General features: G+C 42.0%; 1 protein-coding gene across 1 annotated transcript; it reads left to right on the top strand.

The window, feature by feature from the left end:
• Positions 1 to 22,169: 22,169 nt before the first annotated feature.
• Positions 22,170 to 26,373, top strand: LOC140015158 (uncharacterized). Its single transcript, XM_072067060.1, has 5 exons — positions 22,170 to 22,486; positions 22,866 to 23,115; positions 23,275 to 25,334; positions 25,434 to 25,614; positions 25,768 to 26,373. Exons 1-5 carry the CDS (start codon positions 22,170 to 22,172, stop codon positions 26,371 to 26,373), a joined length of 3,414 nt encoding a protein of 1,137 aa, XP_071923161.1.
• Positions 26,374 to 27,456: the final 1,083 nt, after the last annotated feature.

Here is a 27,456-nt window from a genome sequence, read left to right as displayed (position 1 = left end):
CGAGGGTGTACTTTATCACACTCGACCTAAACCCTAAAATGTACCTGTACTTGTACTTGATATGTGCAAATGACATGCTGTTGGGACTGAACCCCTAGAGCTTGTAACTCGGGGTGACATTTGTGATATGTGTGTGTGACATGTGATATGTGTGGGGCCCGATCTCAGAACCTAGTTGGACTATTCGAGCCGGCAGGGGCTTGGTCGGAGCTAGTCTAACTGAGACTTGAGATCATCAGGTTAATTAAATATGTAAATTGGTTTGTGAACCAAATATGTAAACCTGTGTGCATGAACCAACTTTGCTCGAGCTATTATGTGTGTGTGGGTGACTGGCCAGTGTGGGTGCTAAGGTGTACGGCGGGTTGACAAGTGGAGCTCTACGGATCATAAATTGCGGTCGACGGAGTGTCGGCAAGTGGTCAAGCATGACAAACTACTTGGCTTTGAAGCCAATCTGTATCCTACATATGTGTTATTATTTTGCTTATAACTGGGTGCTATGTGATTTTAATTGCTCCTACCATGTGAAATTTACGCTTTTACCCCTGCGTACTTACTAAGCGTTTAGCTTACCCCTTTCCTTTGTTTTCCTTATAGGGGTGAACGCAGGGACCACTTTTGGGGGTTCGACTAGTTTAGTTAGGTTTAATACCTTTCTTTGGGCAATTGTTATGCGTGTAATAGTAATAGTGATAAGCGTTCGGACCCACCTTAGGGTCCACTTTATGGTTATAGTTGTAGTGATAGCATGAAGCAGTAGTTCGAACTTCTTCTTTTGAATTGTATATAGAACACTTTTGCTGCTGTATATGATGTACATAGTGAACTTTTGAGCATGTATATAATGTGTATAGTAACCGTTTAGGTGCGATTAGTTGTTATTAGTTTTTGATTTCGAGTCCTGGCGTGAGCTAGGCAGACGGCCTGCTAAGCTCTTTGGTACGCCTCTGGGTACGGTGGGGTCGTTACAGGTGGTATCAGAGCGCCTAGGTTAGAGGACTTGGGCAATTGGGACATATGTAATAGGCATTAGGGTTACGTGATTCTTTTAAGATTGAATGATCTCTTTTAAGCTGAAATGCCGTCGAACTGACCAAATAATATTAAAATTTTGTAGGGATGGAGCCTGGTGAGCCTAGTGGATCCGGATCAGGACCGCCCCCTCCGAGCACTGGGGGCCCGGTTAATCAGGTATTACGCCGTCGAGTGCTGCGATTCCAAAGGAGGGTCGGGGGGCCCTATGTGATGTACTCACCGTTTGGCCGAATGAATCGGCCATGTGAGTGCAGGCATACTTTTGGCTACCCGGATGAGGTGGTTCTAGCTGTCGATGATGAGCGCCGTCGCCTGGCTAAGGCGAACGAGCGTTTGGGCCGTTCGTTAGCAGAGGCCAGACATGTAGGCCATGGGCAGGCCATGCGCATTAGGGAGACTGAGCAGAGCTTGAGAGAGGAGGAGGAGAGGACTGATGCCTTTCGTCAGCAGCTTCACGAGACACAGCAGCACTTCCTAGCGATGAAGAGGCAGATGAGAGAGCGCGTTCGGGGAATCATGCTAATTGCGAGGCTCTCTTAGACATGATTGCTGAGGCACCGCCTCGTGCTATCGGCCCGGAGCCGATGAACGAGGTCGACACCCTAGGATCGGTTGGGGACTGGGGCCCTAGGGGAGGCGTGTAGGGCCGCTCTGGGATTTTTGTTTACTCCTCTGCTACTCGTTTGGGTTTTGTTATGTGGTGGTTTTGGTCAGATTTTGGAGCCGTAGTGCTCTTGTATGTATTGGGTTTTGAACCGACCGGATGTCGGTTAACTTGTATATTTTTTTGGCGTGCGTTGTAAATGACTTGTATATATATGCAGTATGACCTTTTTGAGGTTATCTTTTGTGTGTTTCTTGTATTTCTTGTTATGTTTCGATTTCTTTATGTCGCTTATATCCGCAGTACTAAACACACACATTGTTTCCATTATAGACCGTTTTGAACTTAAATGGACGCCAGTGGTCGAGGTAGAGATAGGGGGCGTGGACGAGGCCCAGAGGGAGAGAATGAGAATGAACCCGACCAAGTAGCCACAGCCATTCAGCGGATGGCTGATTTATTGGAAAGAATGGTAAACCAACAAGGTCAGGGGCAGGGTCAACATGCTGGAAACCCTGGGGATAACGCGGGGAATAATGATAGAGAGGACCGTGCGCTAGAACGGTTCCACAAGTTTGCCCCTCCTAAATTTGTAGGTGGACCGAACCCCGACATAGCCGAGGGTTGGTTAGACCGCATGCTAGATATCTTTGCCGCACTTGGATATACAGAGGAGCGGCAAATTTCGTTTGCAGTTTTTCAGTTTGAGGGAGCTGCCCGGACTTGGTGGAATGTGATCAAGGCCAAGTGGGAGCGGGAGCGGACTCCCTGGACCTGGGTCAATTTCACCCGGGAATTTAATGAAAAATATTTGCCGCCAATAGTACAAGAGAGGCGGGAAGATGAATTTATCCGCCTGTGCCAAGAGATGTCAAGTGTGGCTGAGTATGAGACTCAGTTTACCAAACTGTCCCGTTTTGCTCCGGATTTGGTACTTACGGAGCAAAAACGAATTCGTCGCTTTATTCAGGGGTTGAATGTGGAATTTCAGGAGGCGTTAGCGGCCACCCAAGTGGATACATTTAGCCAGGTGCTAGAGAAGGCGCAGAGGATAGAGGTAGCCAGGGGTCAGGTCAAAGCTTTCCACGATTGTAAACGAAAACAACCAAGCTCGAGTACTTACACCCCTGGACAAAGCTCGAAGAACGAACCACCCACCAAGTTGGGTAGAGGAGTAGGAGGTCCGCGGCCAGCAGGGACCCCAGGCTGAGGAAATTCTGGGCGAGGGCCCCAGAGAGATGGTCAGCGCGGAGGACCCAGTGTAGGACCCAGGCTGACCTGCGGCTTTTGTGGAGGCAATCACACCTCCGATAACTGTTGGAAGCATAGTTCGGTGCGAAAGTGTTTCAAGTGTGGCAGCACGGAGCACTTGATTGCTCAATGCCCCAACCTGCAGCAAGAACGAGCCAATACCCCTCAGGCAATAGGAACTACTGTCGCGCCCCACTTTTTGAATGGTGTGGTGTGTGAGTGTGTGTGAACGTGTGCAAAATGAAAATAAAGGTCATGGGACTTAATAATGCGACGGTTTGGCCATATAAAGTTCAAAAAGGGTTTTTTGTATCAAAAATGGAGTCGCCACTTGGTATAGAGTTAGGGTGTACCAAGTCACCCAAAAATGATTTTTGTTTTTGAAAAGTAAATAAACCCTTTTAGAGAACTTTTGGGTCTACGTAAGCAAAAGAGGGATCGGGGGTCACATTTGACGAAGGGGAAGGCAAGGATAAAAATCCAAGGCACCCCTTCGACCTAACCAAGGCTAGTTGCGTGACTTAAACCAATTTTCCCTAAATTTTCTACCCAAGGTATGTATCGCGTGTTGGATATGTCTATATGAATGCAAAAAACCTAGACCTAGGGGGACATGGGGGAAATTTCTCTTCAAAGGTTGAGTGGTGCCAATCACATTAATTGTGAAGCCCAACAACGATCCTTTTGGAGAGGTCACACATAATCCTAAATGACGTAAAAATGAGTGCAATGAATGCATGCCATGTGAAAGTGTGAGTTTGTGTGAAGTGAGAAAAAATGATAAAAGTAATAAGATATAAGTGGAGGTGTGATGAGAATATAGAGACCAAGGCCCATTCCATTCAAGCACATGAGGAATTGGAAGATTCAAGTAAAGACTAGTTCGCGGAGTACTAGCTTGCTAATTAGGGTTTTAGTTTCCATTATTAGTTGTTTGTTAGCATTAATAATTTCGGTCAATTTTCACTTCACTTTGGCCGAATTTAGAGTCTTAATTTTAGTCAATTAGTTGTTAGACATTTTCGCCCTTAATGAAGGGCAAGGTCGTCCATTGGACATTCTAGGGTTTGAGTCCTGTAAGGCTATATATAGCCTAGGTTTTCATTCATTAGAGGAATTCAGATTTTATAAAATATATGTGAGTTATTTCACTCTCTCTTGCCTCAAGAGAATTTCCTTTGAATACTTGAGAATTAATCTCAAGTTGTTCATCGAACTTATCAATCAAGTAGTCTCCTTGATTGTGGCGTTCTGCTATCTATACTTTTGGTTCACTAAATTTGCTAGTCGTGGGTTAAGGAATCTCCTTAGTTCGCGGCTCGTGATTCTAGAAGGGTCAAAGTTCCGCCAATCATCCCAACTTGGTGTTCGTCTAGATTCGTCTCACATCAGTTGGTATCCAGAGCTAGTCGACGACATCAAGTATATCCCGTAGAGGTTCTTTGTTTTTCTCCTTTTCTTTTTCTTCGTAAGTTTTCTAGTATTTGTCTTCAATTCTGGTCGTGTCTTTCTTTGTGTCAAGTCCGATTGTTATTACAAAAAAAAAAAAAAAATTTCTGTCCGCCTTTGTTTGTTCTTGTTGCGTCGTTCTTTGATTTCTTTTGCTTCGCATACACTTCGTGCATTACCTGGTTGTGTGATTCTGTCTTGAAGCCTGCTTTCAAGTGTAACCGAGCTGTGTTTGAATATTGAAAAAACAAAACAAAACAAAACAAAACAATTTCTGCGACGGCTAGGGTTTCACTTGCAACTAGGGTTTTCCTTGGGCGCAAGTTTCTTGCCAAATCTGTCCAAACTTTAGCTTATTCCACCAAGTTGTTTTCATTAATTTTCTAAACTGATTTTTGTGGTTAAACTTGTTTGGGGTTGGAATCTTGAAGATGAACTACAAAAATCTAGGGATTCTTGAGTTTCTTGAGACTAATCTTGAAGTCTCAAAATTTTGATACATGTTTTGATAGTTATTGGAGGAGTGAAGGAGAACATTGGAGTGACATTAAATTCTGGAATTTTACCCAAGAACAGCCGAGTAATTGTGTGTTCTTAGAGTCAAAAAAAAAAAAAAGGAGCATTCGGGTGACAAACCACAAAGGAGGAAGCCGCACTTTTATTTGCCAATTCTGTCTTGTTGCAATTGTTCCAACAAACCAGAAAATTACATCAAGAAAAGCATACTCAAAAGTTTTGACCAACCTCCTCTTGAAAATCTTGCACACCTTGGGTCTTGATCACTTGTATCACCCGTTGAGATTTTTGAGGAACTTGACCATCTTGGTTCTTGAATATTTGCACCTCCCTACGTATAAACAGTTTCTTGTACGTCCTTGCATCCATACGGGGCTTTCTTGGCTTAGGAGTAAACCTCTTGGGAGTTTCTTGAGCAGGCCGCTTGGGGTATTCTTGGGTGACGTTGCTTGAGTCATCTTGTGAAGCCATTGTTTAGCACCAAGCGTCAAAACTGTCCTTGTGTGGAGCAAAGAGGGGAGGGCCAAATTGTTGTTCTTGAGGGAGAGTAAGGGACGAAAATTTTGAGGGATTTAAGAAGAGGTAATTCTGGAAAATTTTGGGGTTAGGAAGCTACCGAATCTGGGAAAATATTTAGGAAATTCCAGCCGACTTTGGAAGGTTTAAAAGGAGCAGAAATCTGGAAATTTTTTTAGCTACCAAATTCTGTTTTGCAGCCGACTTTGGAAGGTTTAAAAGGAGCAGAAATCTGGAAATTTTTTAGCTACCAAATTCTGTTTTGCAGCCGACTTTGGGAGGTTTCAAAAGAGAAGGAAATCTGGAATTTTTTTGGGAACAATTCTGATTTGTTATAGCCGACTTTAGGAAGGTTTTTGGAGAGGGAATCTGGAAAATTTTGGAAGGTTTTTTGGAGAGGGAATCTGGAAAAATTTTGGTAATAATTCTGTTTGGTTAGCCGACTTTAAGGAAATTTCCAAATAAGTCCAACACCTAACTTGTTTCCAAAAATCAATTGGGCAATTAAGTAAGGCAACTTGGGAACTCCATCATCGTACTTGGACTTTCTTTTTCTTTGTACATCAATTCTTTCCTCTTCCATTCCTTATTCATTACTTGAGCTTTCCATTTCTACTTTTTGTTTCCTTGTTCCTTTGATACAATTGGGAGCTATTTTGATTAAAGTTTGATTGAACTTCCTTGAGACAATTTCTGATTTCTTCAAAGGAAACAAACAAGTGGTTTGAGAAGTGAATTGTTGAGAGCATTAGAGTGCCATACACACTTGAGTGAAAACACGAGAGGAGTGAAACACTTAAGGGAGCAAGTGAGGCATTTTTCTACTAACAATTTGTCAAGTTTTGCAGGTTTCACCATGTCTCAGGAACATGAAATTACCATTGCTCAGTTATCACTTAAAATGGATAATATGTGGAAGGAAATGCAGAGGAGATTTGACCAAAGGTTGGAAACAATCCATGAGCAAATTGATCAACTAAGTTCGTCTAGGGCTTCTTCTAGGAAATCTAGGGGAAAATCCACCCTGGGGGAATCTAGTGACTCCAATGCTGATTCGGAACATGAGGCATATGAGCAAAGAAGACCAAAGCGAAACCCAAGAGCAAACGGTGATGCCATCAAGGGGATTAAGATGCAGATTCCTCCTTTCCAAGGCAAATCTGATCCGGATACGTACCTTGAATGGGAGAGTCGAGTGGAGCTAGTATTCGGTTGTAATGACTACACCGATGCACAAAAGTTGAGACTTGCCGTAGTAGAATTCACCGACTATGCCATAGTTTGGTGGGAACAAGTGGTTACAAGCAGGAGAAGGTGTGGAGAGCCACCTATAACCACTTGGACTGAGCTCAAGAGACTGATGAAGAAGCGATTTGTACCAAGTCACTACCATAGAGACTTGTACCAAAAACTTCAAACCTTGACACAAGGTCAACGCTCAGTTGAGGACTACTACAAGGACATGGAAATCTCCATGTTGAGAGCTGATATTCAAGAAGATAGAGAAGCTACAATGGCAAGATTTCTCAATGGTCTGAGGGTTGAAATAGCCGATCAACTGGAGCTTCAATACTATGTGGAGATTGAAGATATGGTGGAGAAGGCTATCAAGATTGAGCAAAGGCTCAAGAGGAGGGGTACAACCAGAAATTATAACCCTCATCCCCAGGCATTTACTCGACCATTCCAGCCTAGAAGGGAAGAGAGAGGTTCGAATACTTGGACCACTCCAAAGCCGAAGCAAGATCAAGGGACAAGCTCACGGCCACCTTTTACCAAAACCGACTCCAAGGTTGTTTCAAAACCAACAATTGAAACTTCAAAACCTAGGAATCGTGACACCAAATGTTGGAGGTGTCAAGGAGTTGGGCACATTGCAAGCCAATGTCCAAATCCAAGAACCATGCTTGTGCTACCAAATGGAGACATTGTCACTGATGATGAAGAGGAGGAGTACAAAGACATGCCTTCCTTGGTTGAAGAGGAAGATGAGATAGAGGAAGTTCCAACTCAAGACAAAGTTGGATTGGTAGCAAGGAGAGCCCTAGCTACGCAAGCTAGTAAGGATGAGCTTCAACGTGACAACATCTTTTACACTAGGTGCCATGTGACCAACAAGGTATGCAGCTTGGTGATTGACCCCGGAAGTTGCACTAATGTTGCTAGTGCATTGATGGTGGAGAAACTAAACTTGCCAACTAGTGAGCACCCCCGTCCCTACAAGCTTCAGTGGTTAAACAACAGTGGAGAGGTACGTGTTCTTAAACAAGTTCTGGTTACTTTTCGCATTGGTAGGTATGAAAATGATGTTATGTGTGATGTAGTACCAATGCAAGCTGCACATATACTCTTAGGGCGTCCTTGGCAATTTGACAAAAGAGTCACTTTTGATGGTTTCTTGAACAAATACTCTTTTATGCATAATTGTAAAAAGATTACACTTGCACCTCTTACACCTCAACAAGTACATGAGGATCAAGTTAGTCTACAAAAAGAGTATGACTTGCATGCTACCACCAAGAAGGACAACGCCAAAGCTAAGAAATTAGTGTTGGCCGATCCTTCTTCAAGCAAGTTGGATCACTCTCATTCGGTCTTCGAGCCCGCACAGGAGAGAAAACCCAGCATGCTTGCCAAGGTGAAAGATGTGAGAAAGGCCTTGCATTCTAATCAGGTTTTATTTATTTTATTTGGCAAGGAATCCTTACTCACTAATGCTCTTGATGCTTCTTTGCCTAGTGTTATTACTAACCTCTTACAGGAGTATCAAGACGTCTTTCCTGAGGATATACCTAATGGATTGCCTCCATTAAGGGGAATTGAACATCAAATTGATTTCATTCCTGGATCTTCCCTTCCAAACAAGGCACCATATAGGACCAATCCTGAGGAAACCAAGGAACAACAACGACAAGTGGAGGAGTTGCTTGGTAAGGGTTGGATTCAAGAGAATCTAAGCCCTTGTGCTGTACCAGTTCTACTTGTTCCAACCAGCACTAGTCGGGTTACAATGGCCTTTGATGCCGCTTTTGCACGTCTTGATGCGTACAACGCGCAGCCCAACCAAACCTTGGTTCACCGGGCGTCCGCTCACGGTCCACCCATAGGCTTGAGACGTCACTTGTGTGGCCATTATCATGGAACTCTTGCTGTCCGCAACATGTATCTACCACCACCACAAGTTTTCCTGGTGTCCCACAAGGGTGTCCTGATCTTTCTTCGCTTGAGAAGGCGACATGCAGGCTGCTTGGTGACTATACACATGCTCTCATCACCTTTGTTTTGGAAGAAGAGTCATGATTTGGGGACAAATCGCCTTTAAGATGAGGGGAATGATGAGAATATAGAGACCAAGGCCCATTCCATTCAAGCACATGGGGAATTGGAAGATTCAAGTAAAGACTAGTTCGCGGAGTACTAGCTTGCTAATTAGGGTTTTAGTTTCCATTATTAGTTGTTTGTTAGCATTAATAATTTCGGTCAATTTTCACTTCACTTTGGCCGAATTTAGAGTCTTAATTTTAGTCAATTAGTTGTTAGACATTTTCGCCCTTAATGAAGGGCAAGGTCGTCCATTGGACATTCTACGGTTTGAGTCCTGTAAGGCTATATATAGCCTAGGTTTTCATTCATTAGAGGAATTCAGATTTTATAAAATATATGTGAGTTATTTCACTCTCTCTTGCCTCAAGAGAATTTCCTTTGAATACTTGAGAATTAATCTCAAGTTGTTCATCGAACTTATCAATCAAGTAGTCTCCTTGATTGTGGCGTTCTGCTATCTATACTTTTGGTTCACTAAATTTGCTAGTCGTGGGTTAAGGAATCTCCTTAGTTCGCGGCTCGTGATTCTAGAAGGGTCAAAGTTCCGCCAATCATCCCAACTTGGTGTTCGTCTAGATCCGTCTCACATCAAGGTGTGCAAATGTCTTTACAAGGTAAGGTAAGTAAAAAATAATAAGGTGAAAACGCCATCAAGTGCATGTGTGCGAGTGATATGGTATAGAGTGTAAGTAGTTGAATAAAAACGTGTAAAATGAAAGTAGTGTGAAGTGAGAATGTAGAAAGAGGAATGGAATATACAGTAAGTGATAGTGAATGAATGAAATGCGTGAATCCTATAGGAATGCATCAAAACGGGAACGGGGAGTCCTAACTTTGTGACTTGATTTTTCCTTTGATAGAAGGGGGAACTAGCGTGCTAAGGCTATCGAGTAGCCACACTCGCTCGTTTCCCTTATCAGAAGGGGACTCTTCAGGCAAATGTACCCTAACTAGCATGAGATGCAAGACCTAAAGTGAGGGGAAAGGGGAATCGAGGAGCATGCCAGATGATAAAACTAAGAAAAAATGCATGATATGTAGTGAACAGGCAAATAATGCATTAATGAAAAACAAAGGAAAAATCCTATTAGGTCTAGCGTTGGACTAGCCCTTTCTATGAATTCCTACTAGCATTAGACTAGTGGAAACAATAAAAGAAGCCACAACTAGCGTTGGACTAGTGTGGTGACGTACATTCATCCATTCCATTCATCCACACTATGGAAAGCGAGTAGACATGCAAATCACTTATAAACACGTAGCACATAACACTTAGCATGCTCGACTAGATGCAAGAGCCTAAGAAAGCACTTAACAAATAACACATAGGCATGCAACACAAATTAAGGCCCTAATTATTACACTTGCTAACTAAAACAAAAGGGGAAGGGGAAAATGGACCAAATTTGCTCGCCAAGCCCTATCTATTACAAGCCAAGAGGTGTACACATACCCCATAATGAATAACTAAAAAAAGGGAAAGGGAAAATGGACAAGAAAGCTCGCCAAGCCCTATCTATTACAAGCCAAGAGGTGTACACATACCCCATAATGAATAACTTAAATAAAAGTAAAGTAAATGAAATAAATGCAAGGAATTAAAGAAGGGCAAGGAAAGCGAAGTAGACATGCATATTCACATAACACGTAGGAGCACGTAGGAGAAATGAAAGTTAAGGAGATAGAGGTTACCTCCCTTGCAATTGGGCCCCAATGAAGTGAAATCACTTATTTATCCTCCAAAATAAAAAAATGGTCAAGGTACCAATTTATTTGGGAAATTTAAAGAAAATAGGCAAACACAAGCTCATTGGTCATAAAGCCCCTAAAGTCATGAATTAAATGCAATTGAAACAATACATAGTAATTACTTAAAGCAAACAAGCAATGAAGTGGTAGAATTAAAATTGTCAAGGACCAAATTGAGAAAATTATTCAATTGTTGGGTCATAGTGAAACAAAGGAGGACTTGGAGGATCAAAGTGCAATTTTCAGCAACTATTTCATGCAAAACTCATGCAAGCTACGTGGACAAGAAAACTTCTGCAACTACTTTCTATTTAAACTTTCATTAACCGAGAAAGAAAACTGCTGCACTTGTCATTGCCATTTCCAAGCTTTGACCAAAAAACATTTCATCTAAGCATAACCATTTCATCATTGCAGGATTAAGACAGCAACTCTTATTGCAGGATTAAAACAAGAAGTGAAGCTAGCCATTAAGGGTAAAAGACTAAACAACAAGACAGCAGTAGAAAAAGGAGAAAAGGCTATGGAAACAGAGAATCAGAGATGATCATCAGGGATGCAAAACTAAAACAGAAATAGAAGGGAAAAGAAAGAAAATGCCGCAAACAACCAAATATTTTCAGCAAACAAACAAATCCAAACGCACAGCTTGTTCATCGCAATTCTGGTTCTAAACCCGAGCACCCAGTTTCTGGTTTGAAACAAGGATCATCAAGAATGCAGAAACTCCAAAAATGCAGGAGCAATGAAACAAAGACAGGCCAAGAGGTCATGCTAAGTCTGTAAAATTTTGCAACCCTACGCCAAACAAACCCAGTCAACAGCAACAAGAGGCAAACTGCGACCTTGCTATGTTTTCAATCTCACCGAGCATCACACAAGTCAAGCAAACATGACAATCTCACTGTGAAACATAAACTCAAACCCAAGCTTAACCAAACTTACAGAAACAAAATGAAAGGCTACAAACAACAACCAGCAGATAGCAAAAAGAAGTGAATCAACAAAAGAAAACAGTTTCGGACTCTAAGACAGATAAGGATATTACCTTCGCCGCAAAATGAGTCGAAGATTCGGATGAGTTTGCCAAGCTTTCGAAGGACGTCAATGGAGAACAGAGATGAAAACGCAGCACCGTCCTTGCATCCCCAAATCTTCTTTCTTTCTCACTCCGCCGTCACTCCAGTCCTATTTTGTCCATTTTCCCTTCTCTGGTTTCTTTTCCAACTGCTGTTCCCGGTGGTTTCTCCCCCCAGATTTTATTCGCCGCCTCTCTCTCTCAGTTGCGAACCCCGAACTCCTGGCTCTCCTGGTTTCTTCTCACTCAAACCAACCTTTCTCACAGCCAACCTCTCTCACCCCCTTCAGCTAGCCGCTAGTCCCTTCTGCTTTTCTCTCACAGCTTTCCCTCAGTTTTTGTTCTCCTCTCTGCCTCCCTCTCTAGCCTTCTGTTTTTCCTTCAGCCGCCCATTCTCCAACTCCTCCTCCTCTGCGGCTGTCTTGCTGCTTTCCTTTTTTATGTTCTGTTTTTTCCTTTTCGCCGCAGCCAACCCTACTCTCCTTTCTGTTTTCTTCCTTCCGTCACCCTCTCCCCCCTTTGTCTCTCTCAAAGCTCTCCTGCGGCTGCTGCTTCCTTTTTGCCATTTTGCTTGCCCACTCTCGGTCTCAACTTTCTCAGACCTGAGTTTTCCTAGCCTTTTGGTTGTCACTCGATGCCCTCTTTCTCTCTTGCTCTCCCCGTTTCTTTTTCAATCCAACCCTTTCTTCTTTTCCCCCAACCTGCCCTGCCTCCTCTCTATTCTTTCTCCCCTCTTGCTCCAGTTTTTCTTTCCGTTAGCTCCTTGTATCCCCCTTTGCGGCTGCCTTTTCTTTTCTTTTTATACCGGAACCTCCAACCCTAAAACCCCAGCCATTTCTCCTATATTTGCAGCTAAGGGCTGCCCAAAGCCCTTCCTTGCAAGCTGCGAAAAACGCAGCTTGCAAGTCGCGTATCATTTTTATTTATTTTTTATTTTTATTTTTATTTTTTAAAAAAAACTTAAATAACAAAATTGAAAATAATAAAAGTTAAAACAAAAACAATTTAATTAGCATAAGAAACAACAAAATGCAAATCCAATTTTCCCTTTTTCATTTTTCTATTTTCATCGTTTTTCTCGTTTTTCTCGTTTTTCTTTTTCTTTCAATTTTTTTCAATTTTTCATTTTTCTGAAACTAAAAACAACTAAAACATATTTTTTGAACACTTTTCTTTTTCTTTTGAGAAATTCTACGCTAAAATGGCTAAAATAATTAAAACTAAAAGTAAATAAAACTAATTGTGACAAATAAAAATAGAACAAATAAACAACGAATAGTAAATAAATAAATAATAAAACACCAAAAATTTGGTGTCTACAACTACGTCCAAGCCAGCCAATGCAGGGGGAAATCGACCTAAAGTGCCAGCCAGGGTGTATGCTCTGGGTCGACAAGAGGTGACTGACCCTTCGGTAATCATCGAAGGTACGCTTTCTCTTTTTCGGCGTACTGCGAATGTTTTAATTGACCCTGGTGCCACGCACTCCTTTGTTAACCCTGCATTTATGGCTCATATCGATGTTAAAGCTGAAAAGTTACCGTATGACCTAGAAATCAAGACCCCTGTCACTAATAAGAGTTTACTTGCCAATATGGCCTATAAGGAGTGCGAGGTATGGATTGGGGAACGAAAATTATTGGTGGATTTAATAAAATTGGCTCTTCAGGGGTATGATGTCATACTAGGTATGGACTGGTTAGTCAAATACCATGCGCAGTTAGATTGCCGCGCTAAAACAGTTGATTTTCATATACCGAGTGAACCTACACTCCAACTTGATGTTCGAGGAAAGTTAACCTCAGCTACTCTTATTTCTGGAATTAAAGCTAGGAAGCTGCTAAGTAAAGGGGCCCGAGGGTATTTGGCAGTATTGATTAACACTCCACAAGAGCAGTTAAAAGTTGAAAATGTTCCAGTAGTGTGCGAATTTCCTGAACTCTTCCCTGAAGAACTAACGTCACTACCTCCGGAAAGGGACATAGAATTTAAGATTGATTTGCATCCCGGAGCAGAACCAATTTCGAAAACCCCTTACCGAATGGCTCCTGCAGAACTTAAGGAGTTAAAGACTCAATTGCAGGAACTGTTAAACCTGGGATTTATACAGGAGAGCGAATCACCTTGGGGAGCCCCGGTATTATTTGTCAAGAAAAAAGACGGAGGATTACGGATGTGCATAGATTATCGGGGGCTGAATAATTTGACTATTAAGAATAAATATCCCTTACCCCTTATTGATGAATTGTTTGATCAACTGTGAGATGCCGTTGTTTATTCAAAATTAGATCTCCGGCAGGGATACTACCAATTAAGGATACGCAAGGAAGACATACCTAAGACCGCCTTTAATTCGCGGTATGGGCATTTTGAGCTTGCAGTGATGCCCTTTGGGTTGACTAACGCTCCAGCCGCATTTATGGACTTGATGCATCGAGTTTTCAAACCATATCTAGACCAATTTGTGGTAGTTTTCATCGACGACATTTTGGTCTACTCTAAGACTCGAGAGGATCATGAGCAACATCTGAGGTTAGTACTGTAGACCCTTAAGGACCATCAGCTGTATGCTAAATTCAGTAAGTGTGAGTTTTGGCTGGAGAAGGTGTCCTTTTTAGGTCATGTGATCTCGAAAGATGGGATAGCGGTGGACCCCGCTAAGGTAAGAGCGGTAACAGAATGGAAGAGACCAGGAAGCCCGACTGAAGTCAGAAGTTTCTTAGGGCTCGCAGGATATTACCGCCGCTTCATTAAGGATTTTTCTAAGATAGCTGGCCCGCTAACGGATTTAACAAGAATTCACAATCAATTTATTTGGACTCCGAAATGCGAGACCAGTTTTCAAGAGTTAAAAGGATGATTAACTTCCGCCCCAATTTTAACACTGCCTAATGGAAAGGACAGTTTTGTGGTATATACGGATGCCTCTAAGATGGGTTTAGGATGCGTACTTATGCAAAATGGACAGGTGATAGCGTACGCATCCCGAAAGTTAAAACCTCATGAGCAGAACTACCCCACCCACGATTTGGAATTAGCGGCTATAGTTTTTGCTCTACAAAAGTGGCGTCATTACCTCTACGGGGTAACTTTTGAGGTGTTCACCGACCATAAGAGCCTGAAGTACTTATTTTCGCAAAAGGAGTTGAATTTGAGGCAGCGTCGGTGGATGGAATTTCTAGAGGATTATGACTGCACCATAAAGTATCATCCGGGTAAAGCAAACGTGGTAGCAGACGCACTTAGTCGAAAAGCTCAGGTATCAAGTTTACAGATAAAAGAGTGAGAGTTACTAGAGAAAGCTGGGGAATGGAATCCTCAACTTAAGCCGCAAGGAGTGCTTTTTAGCAATATAATAGTTACTTCTACTCTACTCCCTCGGATAAAAGAAGCACAAAAGGAGGACACTCAGGTGCAGAAGTGGAAGGAGAAAACCGAACAAGAAACGATACCTGACTTCAAAGTGAACTCGGATGGGATTTTGCGGTACCGTAATCGGTTTGTTATACCGCAGGACCAGGAATTGAAACGAGAAATATTGGAAGAAGCACATAGGTCAAGATACACAGTACATCCTGGTACGATCAAGATGTACCAGGATTTGAAGAAGTTATACTGGTGGGAGGGCATGAAAAGAGAAATAGCCCAATTTGTTCAAACGTGCCTAACCTGTTAGCAGATAAAGGTGGAGCACCAAAAGCCTTCTGGATTGCTCCAACCATTAGAAGTGCCAGAGTGGAAGTGGGAAAACATCACTATGGACTTTGTTTCAGGGCTACCAAGAACCCAAAAAGGACATGATGCCATATGGGTAATAGTAGACCGTCTAACTAAATCAGCCCATTTCCTACCCGTGAACATGAAATATTCCCTAGAGAAACTAGCTCAACTATACATGGACGAAATTGTACGCCTACATGGAGTACCAGTGAGTATAGTTTCGGATAGAGACCCTTGTTTTGTGTCACGATTTTGGCAAAAGATGCAGGAAGCTTTAGGCTCGAAATTAACCTTGAGTACAGCCTACCACCCTCAGACAGACGGACAGTCGGAACGGACGATACAAACGCTTGAGAAAATGCTCCGATCGTGTGTTTTGGATCTGGGAGGAAGTTGGAGCCGATATCTTATTATGATAGAGTTTGCTTACAATAACAGCTATCACTCCTCTATACGAATGGCACCGTATGAAGCTTTTTATGGACGCAAGTGCCGCTCACCGATCTTCTGGGATGAAGTAGGTGAGAGAAAGGTTCTAGATGCTACCGCAGTGCCATGGATAGAAGAAGCGATGGAAAAGGTCAAAATTATTCGCCAAAGGATACTAACAGCTCAAAGTCAACAGAAAAGTTATGCCGACCATCGAAGGAAGGATCTTGAGTTCGAAGTAGGGGATATGGTGTTTCTAAAGGTTACTCCACTAAGAGGAACTGTTGCGGCCAGGAAAGGGAAGAAATTGAAACCAAGATATATAGGGCCATATAGGATTCAACGACGGGCCGGAACGGTGGCGTATCAGTTAGAGTTGCCAGCCAACATGTCCCGAATTCATAATGTTTTTCACGTCTCACTACTAATGAAGTACCATCCAGATCCCACCCACATTTTGCATACTGAGAATGTAGAGCTAGACGAATCCCTCACCTACGAGGAACAACCAGTACAGATTTTGGACCGCAAGGTGAAGGAATTGAGGAATAAGCAAATTCCTTTGGTGAAGATTTTATGGAGAAACCACGATGTAGAAGAGGCCACATGGGAAATGGAGGAAGAAATGCAGAAGAAATATCCGATCTTGTTCGCCCATAAAGGTAATAATTTCGAGAACGAAATTGTTTTAAGAGGAGGAGGTTGTGAGACCCCGGTTGCCCTAAATTGTGATTTTATGTGAAAATAATAAGTTTTACTGTGATTATTATTCCAAATAATCCGAAAATCCTTAATTGGGAATTTGAGAAACCCTAATTGCTCGAAAATCAAAAATTTTTAAGCGAAACCCTAGATAGCCATTTTTCTTGCAATTGCATGTTTGAATGTGTATTAGACATGTGTAGGTATGTGTTGGATATCTTGATATAGGGTTAAGTGGGTTTAAAAGGTTAGAAAACCCTAAACGAGGAGAAACCCTAGTTAATCCTTGGTTGAAAGTGTTTAAGTTAGTTTATACTTTAATTTTGGCCTTGACATAAAAGTGGTTATGTGGTTAATTTTAAGTGTGATAAAGATTGATTTAGAATAAGTAAGTAAGGTTTAAGGGTGATTAGTGCAATGGCTAAGTAAGATTAGGGCATTTGGATTAAGCTAAGATTAAGTCCTATGGAGTAATATGATAGAGAATGAAAGTTATTAGGGCAAGAGTGGATGATTTGGCAAGACAAGGTTGCAAGGACTTAAAGGCAATTCCTATGCTATTTTGTGATTGGTTGAGGTAGGAAAATATCTTGAGTTGTTAGATGGGTTTGTCTTATAACCCTTAAGTCATAAGACATAAGAAACCATAGATGTCATAAGACAAAACAACAAGAAAGAAAAGGAGAGAGAGAGCCGAGAGAGAGACAAGAGAAAAGGAGAAGAAACTTTGCAAAATTCTTGCACTTGGAGCTTTCATCTTTGGTCTTGAAGCTTGCTAGGAGCATCTTGGAGCTTGGTGGAGGTTGTCCTACTCTTGTACTATATCTTAGTTGGAGGTAAGAAACTCCTCTTGAAAGTTGCTTGGAGGATTAAGGCTTGTAGCCTTTGAAATTGTTGATTCTTGTTGTTATTGCCTTGTTGATGATGTAGTTGTAATTTGTGATGGTTTTATGGTTTAATTTTGCTTATATTGGGTGTCTTGAATTTCGGCCAAGAGGAGATAAATTAGGGTTTCCATGGTTTATGTTTGATTAAAGCTTTGGTGGTGAAATTGAGCTTGTAAATGACTTGCTTAAGTTGTTAATTTCATTTGTTGGGTGAGGTGTGATGATGTCCAAAATTTGGGTAAGAAACCCTAGGTTGAGGGGCTGATGTTTTGGGTTTGATTAGGGCTTAGATGATTATGCCTTGGTTAGATAAGGATTAGTTTTGGTTAGAGATGTTAATGAAGGTAGAACTTGTCTATTTGGTTAGAAAAGGTTAGGGTTTAGGGGCTGTTTTCATGAGGTATTTCGGGAGTCTTGTGAGGGCATTAGGGAGTGCTTTATATGTGTTAGAATGGTGTAGCCATGGCTTAGAATCTTGTGTGTGTGGTGCGAAGTCGTTTCACGCGGTTGCGCGCTTTGGTCCAGCAAAACAGCAAACCAGGACAGTTTATAACTGGCACTTTGGCTTCGAATTTGACCAGGTTACAAGCTGATCGGGCTCGTGACCAAAACATCAAACTTATAGCCCTATATCAGAGCTTTTCAACGCCTTTGGAATTTCATGAATCGGATTTATATAACATGAGATATAGCCAATCAAACAGGGCCTGTCCGCGAAAATGACCTTAATCTGTCCGAACCTGTTTTGGTCTAGCTGACCTATTCACGTTTGGATTCAGGTTTTCCAGCCTTCATGGTAGTTATTCATCTTGGAATGAACTTTCTAACTGTCAAGTTTCAGATCAATTGGATATGTGTAGCATATAAAACGGCCAGCACCCCTGAAACTGACCATTTGACCTTAGACAGCTTTCGTGACCCAATTTGTTTGGTCCGCTTGGTACTGAAGATCCCAGTTTCAGTTCTTGAGGTCTTCATAAACGTTATAGGGTATCCTCTTAGCTTCGAAAGGGCGTCTCATACGCCTTAAACCGACACTTGTAGCCCAACTTATAATGAAAATGAAAAGAGGTAGCAAATCTGCCGTTTCTGCACTAACGGCCGTTTCCGTTTCCGTCAGTCGTTTCCGCGCGCGCGCGTGTCGTTTTTGCCGTTTTACTTATGATTTGCTATTTGATAACCGTTTATGGTCTAATGTGACGCAATCATCTATTGCAGACCGCGACGAGCTAGAGGCGGCTGCTGGGGCCCACTAGCGGAGTGAACGACGCTTTTGCTTAGTTGTAGCTCTTTTGTACTTTGGTAAGTATCTAGGGCTATGTATCTAAGTCAACGCCCTTATATGTTATGCTTTGAATGAAAGGGACTTTAGGCGAGGGTGTACTTTATCACACTCGACCTAAACCCTAAAATGTACCTGTACTTGTACTTGATATGTGCAAATGACATGCTGTTGGGACTGAACCCCTAGAGCTTGTAACTCGGGGTGACATTTGTGATATGTGTGTGTGACATGTGATATGTGTGGGGCCCGATCTCAGAACCTAGTTGGACTATTCGAGCCGGCAGGGGTTTGGTCGGAGCTAGTCTAACTGAGACTTGAGATCATCAGGTTAATTAAATATGTAAATTGGTTTGTGAACCAAATATGTAAACCTGTGTGCATGAACCAACTTTGCTCGAGCTATTATGTGTGTGTGGGTGACTGGCCAGTGTGGGTGCTAAGGTGTACGGCGGGTTGACAAGTGGAGCTCTACGGATCATAAATTGCGGTCGACGGAGTGTCGGCAAGTGGTCAAGCATGACAAACTACTTGGCTTTGAAGCCAATATGTATCCTACATATGTGTTATTATTTTGCTTATAACTGGGTGCTATGTGATTTTAATTGCTCCTACCATGTGAAATTTACGCTTTTACCCCTGCGTACTTACTAAGCGTTTAGCTTACCCCTTTCCTTTGTTTTCCTTATAGGGGTGAACGCAGGGACCACTTTTGGGGGTTCGACTAGTTTAGTTAGGTTTAATACCTTTCTTTGGGCAATTGTTATGCGTGTAATAGTAATAGTGATAAGCGTTCGGACCCACCTTAGGGTCCACTTTATGGTTATAGTTGTAGTGATAGCATGAAACAGTAGTTCGGACTTCTTCTTTTGAATTGTATATAGAACATTTTTGCTGCTGTATATGATGTACATAGTGAACTTTTGAGCATGTATATAATGTGTATAGTAACCGTTTGGGTACGATTAGTTGTTATTAGTTTTTGATTTCGAGTCCTGGCGCGAGCTAGGCAGACGGCCTGCTAAGCCCTTTGGTACGCCTCTGGGTACGGTGGGGTCGTTACAGAGTCTACAAAACTAACCAAAGTGTCATTGTTTCTCCCAAACTTCAAACAACTATTTGAAATTCCTCTGAGAATCCACTTCACAGATTGTCAATATGCCTTTTAAGGATAAGACCTATATCTGCTAACAACACTGACTACTTGTGTAATATTTGGACAAGTACAAACTGTCGCGCCCCATTTTTAAAATAAAAATCAAAGTGTTATAAAAATGAATTTTGGTTTATTTTTTATTAAAAAATGAGTTTTGATTTTTAGGAAATAAATGAAGAAAATGTGGGCCTAAAATGGGGTTTAATAAGTGCGACGATTTTGGCCCAAATTATAGTTTAAAAAGGGTTTTTGACTAAAAATCGGAGTCACCACTTGGTATTAAGTTAAGGTGTACCAAATCACCTAAAAATAAATTTTTAATAAAAAAATAGAAAAAATCCTTTTTAAACAACTCCAAATTCTCGAAAATTTGAGAAATGTGTTCGGGAGTCACATTTGAAAAAAGGGAAGGCAAGAATGAAAATCCAAAACACCCTTTCAATCTAGCCAAGGTTAGTTGCGTGATTTAGTCAAAAATTTTCTTATTTTAATCTAAAAATTTATCACATTTGGATGTACTATATGAATGCAAAACCTAAACCTAGTGTATCGGGGAAACTTAATTGGCGCAAATCACATTAATTGTAATGCCCAAGAGTAACTATTTGAAGAGGTCACGAATGTGCAAAATATGAGACTCTAAGAAAAGAAAAGAAAATAATAATTATACAAATATACTTGATCTAAAAGAATGCATCATAATGGGTGCAGGGGACTAATACTCATGACTTCAGTGTTCCCTTTAATAGAGGGAATACGAGCGTGCTAAGGCTATAAAGCCAAACTCGTCCATATCCCATATTCGAGGGGTATTTCCTAATCTAATCAAGCAAGTGTACTAGCCTATCTCTAATTTTCTTATATGAAAATGCAAGTCTAATGTCATGTGTCACACACGGGGTTATAAAGAGGGAAATATGGGATAAGGGGTGTATATAGGGCAAATATGGGATAAGGGATACGTATACAAGGGAAATGTCATGCAAAATGATAAAAACCCTAAAAAATAGCAAATATCATGAAAGTGTAGTGATTGTCACACAAACATGTTCTAATATGCGAAGGGCTCCTAAGGGTGTGACGGCTCCACCTCCCCCTGGGGTATACCTTAGGGTTCGGCGGGTCGCCTACTCAACTCGCGCCAGGACTCGATACTCTAAAACTAGAAAATAAAGTTTACACCAAAAGTAAGTTCTATGTTCTCTATTATAGTTTCAAGGGTTGCATAAACTAGTACATCAAGTCATACATACCACGAGCATCAGAAAGTAAACCCTAGAAAAGCTAATAACTACAACCACCACGATAACTATATACATCTTACTAGTCAACTTATAACAAGGATAAATTCAACTATTCTCTAATCCAAAAAACTAAACACCTTCCCGAACGATCCCCGCGTCAGCCCCCTGCTAAGGAAAACAAATGGAATGGGGTAAGCTATATGCTTAGTGAGTAATCAGGGGTGTAAATGTAAACTCATATCCAAATAACAAGTATTCAGGTTATTTCACATCAATAACAGAAAAGTAACATCACAATGGTAGGATACAGGTGGCTCTAAAACCAGTTCAATTCCCCAAGCTTGAACGCCTGTTGACACTCCGTCAACCAAAGTACTCATGGTCCGTAGACTGTGAGAACCTTGAAGAATAATAATAATATATACATATTGCATTTGCATTTTAGACTCTTAATAACTGTTACTATTGTTGGTTTTTAAATAGGTATGTGACCATAATTTTTATATATAAATAAGTTAATTGTGCAAATATTAAGTTACTTGTGCAAATATTTTTAAAATTTTCGAATAAAGAAAATGTGGAAAAAAAACGTGCAATTAAGAGAAAATGAAACCTAGCAATTAAGAAAATTACGGGTTCTCACAACATGAGCACATGCCGAGCTATTGCTCCCACTGCTATCGCCAGGGGCATGAAGATGCCAAATGCCACGTTAAAAAGCTCGAGCTCCGGTCCAAAGGGTTATCAAAATCTGACCCACGCATACAATGGAAGGAGATGGCTAAGCAGGCCGGCTCGGCTCTTGCTGCTAAGGATATGGCACCTTTTTCAGCAGAACCCGTGGTGACCTCTTCTATGAAGGATCAGGGTGGGGTGGTCTCGTTGCCTCCTGTGATGACGATGGAGCCTGCTGGGCAGCTACAAGAAGACGAGGAAATGTTGGAAGAATCGTCATCCGCTACTGCTTCAGCGGCTGTGGGGCTCCCTGTCGCGAAAAGTCCCGATCAGGCGCATGACTTGGCACTTTCTCACTTAGGCACGCTTCAGGTGCGAACTGGGGATGCTACATCTCCTACCCCAGCTATGGGTGACATCCTCATACACAAGGAGGTACAGCTACCGCTGCCATCAGAACCTGTAGGCTCTGCTGCGGCTCCCGTTCTTGCTGCTGATTAGGCCGCTAGCTGAGGGGTTGTCCTTCCGTTTCCAGTTTCCCTACCCTCTATGGTTGATGATACGTTGAAGGCGGCAGCTACTAGTATCATCCATGACATGGTTGATCGGGTAGTGGAGGAAGACTCTCAAGCAACTGAGGATGGCGATGACGACTCCGAAGGAACAGACGATTCTTTGCCTGAAGAACCCATTACCGCGGGCTGTTTGTCTCCTCGATTGCCAAGGCCACAAGGTACTGTACCAGAGTGTTCTCATTCTGTGACCGCTCACCTGAATGTGGACCAGTTATCGGCACTGGAGCAGGGGCGTCGTACAGCTCGGGGTCGTGGCATACGGGCCAATTTTCCTTCGGATAGAGAGCTCAGGTCGGTGAAACGCAACTCTCAAAATTCTTTTCATGCTTTATCTAATGATTAGTGCACTTTTTTGGAATATTCGGGGGATTTCTAGATCTCCAAATTTACGAAGGCTCAAAAAATTAATTTTGTTACACAAGTTGTCGGTGGTTGGGATCTGTGAGCCTAAACTCTCGACAAGAGACATGGAATCAATTCGTGTGCGTTTGAATTTTGATCATGTGATCTCTAACCCGTCAGGGGATCTTTGGGTTTTCTTTAGATTTCCTTTTACCTCCATGGTTGTTGGGGAGTCTGACCAACACTTGTCTATCTCATTTTGTCATCCCCATCGATCCTGTCCTTTTTTTGTTTCCTTTGTTCATGCTAAATGTACTGCTTGGGAAAGGAGGAGGCTATGGCCTGTTTTGCTTCGCCACAAGCCTTGTCACGAGCCATGGTATATTGTGGGGGATTTTAACCTTATTTTATCTCCGAATGAGAAGAAGGGAGGTCGGCCGTTTCAGCCATCTCAGGGCTTGGAGCTTTCTGAATTCATGGGAGAAGCTGGTGTGCTTGATGCAGGGTTCTCTAGGTCCAGCTTTACTTGGTGTAATAATAGACATGGTCGAGCAAGAATCTGGAAGCGCCTAGATCGGGTATTACTTAACAATGCGTGTTTAAACGATTCGACCTCGATGGTTGTCTCCCACTTGGTGCGGGAGCCCTCTGACCATGGCCCACTTCTCCTTTCCTTCTCTACCAGGCTGGACAATAAGTCTCGCACTTTTAGATTCCTTAACGTGTGGACATCATAGGATAGTCTGTTGGATGTAGTGAAGATAGCTTGGCAAGGTGATGTCAGTGGCTCTCCATTTTATCGCGTATGTACCAAACTGAAGAGAGTCTCTCATGCTATTCAGCAATGGAATAAGGAGACGTTTGGAGATGTTTTTCTCAACGTGAAGAGGGCCGAGGCAGCGGTGGCCCGGGCTGAGCTTCAGATCGAGGTAGATAGCTCGGAAGAGAATTTTGTTGAGTTGAAACGGGTACAAGCTGAATTGCGGAGGGTCCTGACTGTAGAGGAACAATTCTGGAAACAAAAATCCAGGGTTAAGTGGCTCCAGCACGGGGATAATAATTCTAGTTTTTTCCATTCAGTGGTGAAACAGCGAAGATATCGGGCAGCAATTCACAGCATTCGAGACTCCCAGGGCACTTGGATTACTGATAACGGCACAATCGGGATGGAAGCCGTGAAGTTTTTTGATGATTTATTATCGGCGGAGTCTTCTTCAGACTTTCGACTAGTCCATGTTATTCCCAACTTGAGTTCTGAAATTGATAATAGCTGTCTGGAAGAGGCCCCTTCTTTCGACGAGGTTACAAGGGTGGTCTTCTCTATGGATGATGATAGTGCAGCAGGCCCAGATGGTTTCACTGGAAAGTTCTTTACCTTTGCTTGGGAGGTGGTCGGTCCTGATATCTTTCAAGCGATTCTCAGTTTCTTTTGTGGAGCTGAACTTCCTCGATTTGTCATAGCTACCTCAATTGTTCTCATTCCAAAGGTCCTAAATCCGCAATCCTTCTCTCAATTTCGGCCTATCAGTGTATGTAACTTTTTGAATAAAGTCATCTCTCGAATTTTGGTCAGCTGTTTAACTTCGATTTTGCCTCGGATTATTTCTCCTCGGCAAAGTGGTTTTGTTCAGGGTCGGACTCTGTCGGACAACTTTCTCCTAGCTCAAGAGTTGATTACAGATATTGGAAAAAAATGTAGGGGACGGAATGTAGTGCTTAAACTGGACATGGCGAAGGCGTATGATAGGATGTCATGGGTGTTTATTATTAGAGTGTTGCGCCGCTTTGGATTTGGGGAAAGGTTTATTGATATGGTGTGGCGGTTGTTGTCAAATGTCTGGTTCTCAGTGCTTGTTAATGGAGTTTCGTATGGCTTCTTCAAGTCTAGCCGGGGCCTTCGACAGGGCGATCCTCTGTCGCCGGCCTTATTTATTATTAGAGCTGAGGTTTTGTCCAGAGGGTTGAATTTATTATATTCCCAATCGAATTTTGTGGGTTATAAAGTGCCAAGACACTGTCCTACCATCTCTCATTTGGCCTTTGCGGATGACATAATAATCTTTGCCAATGGGTCGGCCTCTTCGTTAAAGAAAATTATGCGAGTGTTAGAACTATATCAAAAGGCATTGGGTCAATTGGTGAACACTAGTAAGAGTGGGTTCCTGCTTCATCCAAGTTTCCCAATGGCTCGTCAGGGTATCATCGAACGAGTTACTAAATTTTTGAGAAGAGGATTCCCCATTCGGTATTTGGGACTTCCATTGTATACCGGCAGGTGTAAGGGATCTTATTTTGCGGATCTGAGCCAGCAAATGGTTGATAAAGTCCTCTCCTGGAAGACTCGGCTCTTGTCATCAGGTGGCAAGATCATTTTGATTAAGCATGTGCTTTCGAGTATCCCCATCCACCTCTTGGCTACAGGGGTCATGCCAAAAAGTATATTTCAGATGATTGAGCGGGTATGTGCAAATTTCTTGTCGGGGACGACTGAAGAGTCTAGGAGGTTTCATTGGGTGCGGTGGAGAGACTTATGCTTCCCACCAAAGGAGGGTGGCGTTGGATTTCGGTCGATCGATGACACTTATAGAGCTTTCTCTTGCAAGTTGTGGTGGACCTTTAGGCAGAATCTCTCACTGTGGCCTATGTACATGCGAGCCAAATATTGTCATGATACTTACCCTTGTCAGGTTGCCCTGAGATCTCCTATTTCAGCAAGATGGCGCCGCATGTTAGACGTTAGGGGTTTTGTGGAGTTATTTATACTTTGGAGACCTTATAGTGGTTTTTGCCACTTCTGGTATGACAACTAGACGGGGTTAGGTGCATTATATCTTCGAGCGGATGTGCAGGATCATTTGTCCTTCCATGACTTTATTGTGTGCGGGACATGGGATAGCCGCTTGTTGTCTCATGTCCTTCCACCTGATTTAGTCCAGGCTGTGGTGGGCATGCCGATCCCTTGTATTTCTTCGGTGCACAGAATGGTATGGACGGCATCATCTTTTGGGAGCTTCTCATTATCCTCGGCCCTCCAAGAGGTGCGACAGGCTAAACCCTCATCCTTCATGTTCAGTCAGGTTTGGCATCCGCACATCCCTCTAAAAATTTCCTTCTTCATGATGCGTTTGTTGTGGGGACGATTGCCTTTGGATGATATTTTAACCCGGCATTGTTTTCACTTACCGTCTAAATGCTTTTGCTGTTTGGAGCCTAGTGTTGAAATGCTACAGCACGTCTTCATGTCGGGTGATGTCGCAAAGGCAGTTTGGAAGTTTTTTGGGCCTCTCGGATCTCTCTCTGGTCTTAACTTGGCGCAGGAGCATTTAACCGTACAGTTGGCGAATTGGTGGTACAAGCCTACTAAGTCCAAGAGGCTAAAATTTGTTTTTCGGCTCCTACCCGTATTTGTGTGTTGGAATTTGTGGAAGACAAGGAATTCAACAGTGTTTGAAGGGGTTATCAAGGATGTCCGATCTATTTATCGATCTATTTTTCAAAACTTGAAAGACGCATACTGGATGAAATTTGGGGAATTACAACAGGTCACATCTTGGCCCCAATTCTTGGGTTTGGTGGAGCAACGCCCTGATGTGGTTAAGTTTCGTCTGGTTCATTGGCAGGCTCCACGGCTGTCAATGTTTAAACTTAACATAGATGGGTGCTCCAAAGGAAACCCGGGGTTGAGTGGTGGTGGGGGGATTCTTAGGGATGGCTCAGGGAAGTTCATCTTCGCTTTCGCTGGTTGCTTTGATGTTGCTACTAGCTTGCAGGCTGAGGCCAAAGCATTAGCGCTTGGGCTGAGTTTATGTGTCCAGAGGAATTTTTTACATCAGTAAAAAAAAAAAAAAAAAAAATCTATTTGAGAACCACTACCCAGGATGGAGATGAAATAAATGGAGAATTAATATGTTATGAAGTATGCTTGTAGAAATTAAAGCAGACGGCTTGCCCGACCATATGCATGAGGTAAGTGGCAATATCGACCGTATGCAAGATACATGAATGCATGAATCTGGAGTATAAACTTAGAATATTATTTAAAATATAATTTCAAAAGAAGACTTAAAGATATTGTTTCAAAACTTGATCTTTGGGAGAGAGGAACTTGGAAAAGTAACTTCAAAAAGAGGTTTTCTTCGCTTGCTCCATTTGGCTTTGCTTCTCTTCTTTATATAGAGATAGCAAGAGAGATAAGCTCAAGAATATTCCTCCAATGACATCATTGCTTGAGTTATCTTATCTCTTATTGCTTCGAAATCTAAAATTTTATTAGCTGCTTGAATTTCTTTTTTATCCAACATTTTGAGTGGTTGGGTCCCACTTTCATTAAATTGGACTAAAAATTCCTTAACAATCATCTCCATTTTCTTAAGCAAGATCCTAAAAATTTTCTACCTTTTCATCTTCATCAATTTGGGATAAGGCATCAATTATTTTTTTCTTAAAATCGTCTTTGCTCGTACTTGCTGCCATGAGGCATTGAAATATACTTTTGTAATCAGGAATTCCTGATTTTTTGTTTGTTCTAGTTTGGAAATCTCTCGTAGCATGGGATATTTTATTTCTTTTACAAAGTCCCACCATTTAATTTTGAATTGTCTGGTAAAAATATCAATCCCTTAGAAGATGACCTTATTAAAGTTCCAACAAAATATCCATGGAATCCTATTCTTGATATAATAGTGAAGTAATATGTAGGAGTCCACGTAATCATTAAAAGTTGGATCTTTTGCAATGAACTTGAAATCCTCTTGGAAATTTAGTGGCATAATCTTCGAATTCCCACCAAAATCTTTCCACCATATGTAGAACCATCTTGAAAGAGCATGGGTAATGGTTGGATGTAACTGTATGAACCAAGAGTGAGAAAATGGTTTGAAATAAAATATATAACACCAAACCTTGATATAATCATGATA

This window comes from Coffea arabica, chromosome 10e (assembly GCF_036785885.1).
Source record: "Coffea arabica cultivar ET-39 chromosome 10e, Coffea Arabica ET-39 HiFi, whole genome shotgun sequence".
NCBI lineage: Eukaryota > Viridiplantae > Streptophyta > Magnoliopsida > Gentianales > Rubiaceae > Coffea > Coffea arabica.
Note: the sequence above shows the minus strand (reverse complement) of the source record. Positions and strands in the feature narration are given on the sequence as shown.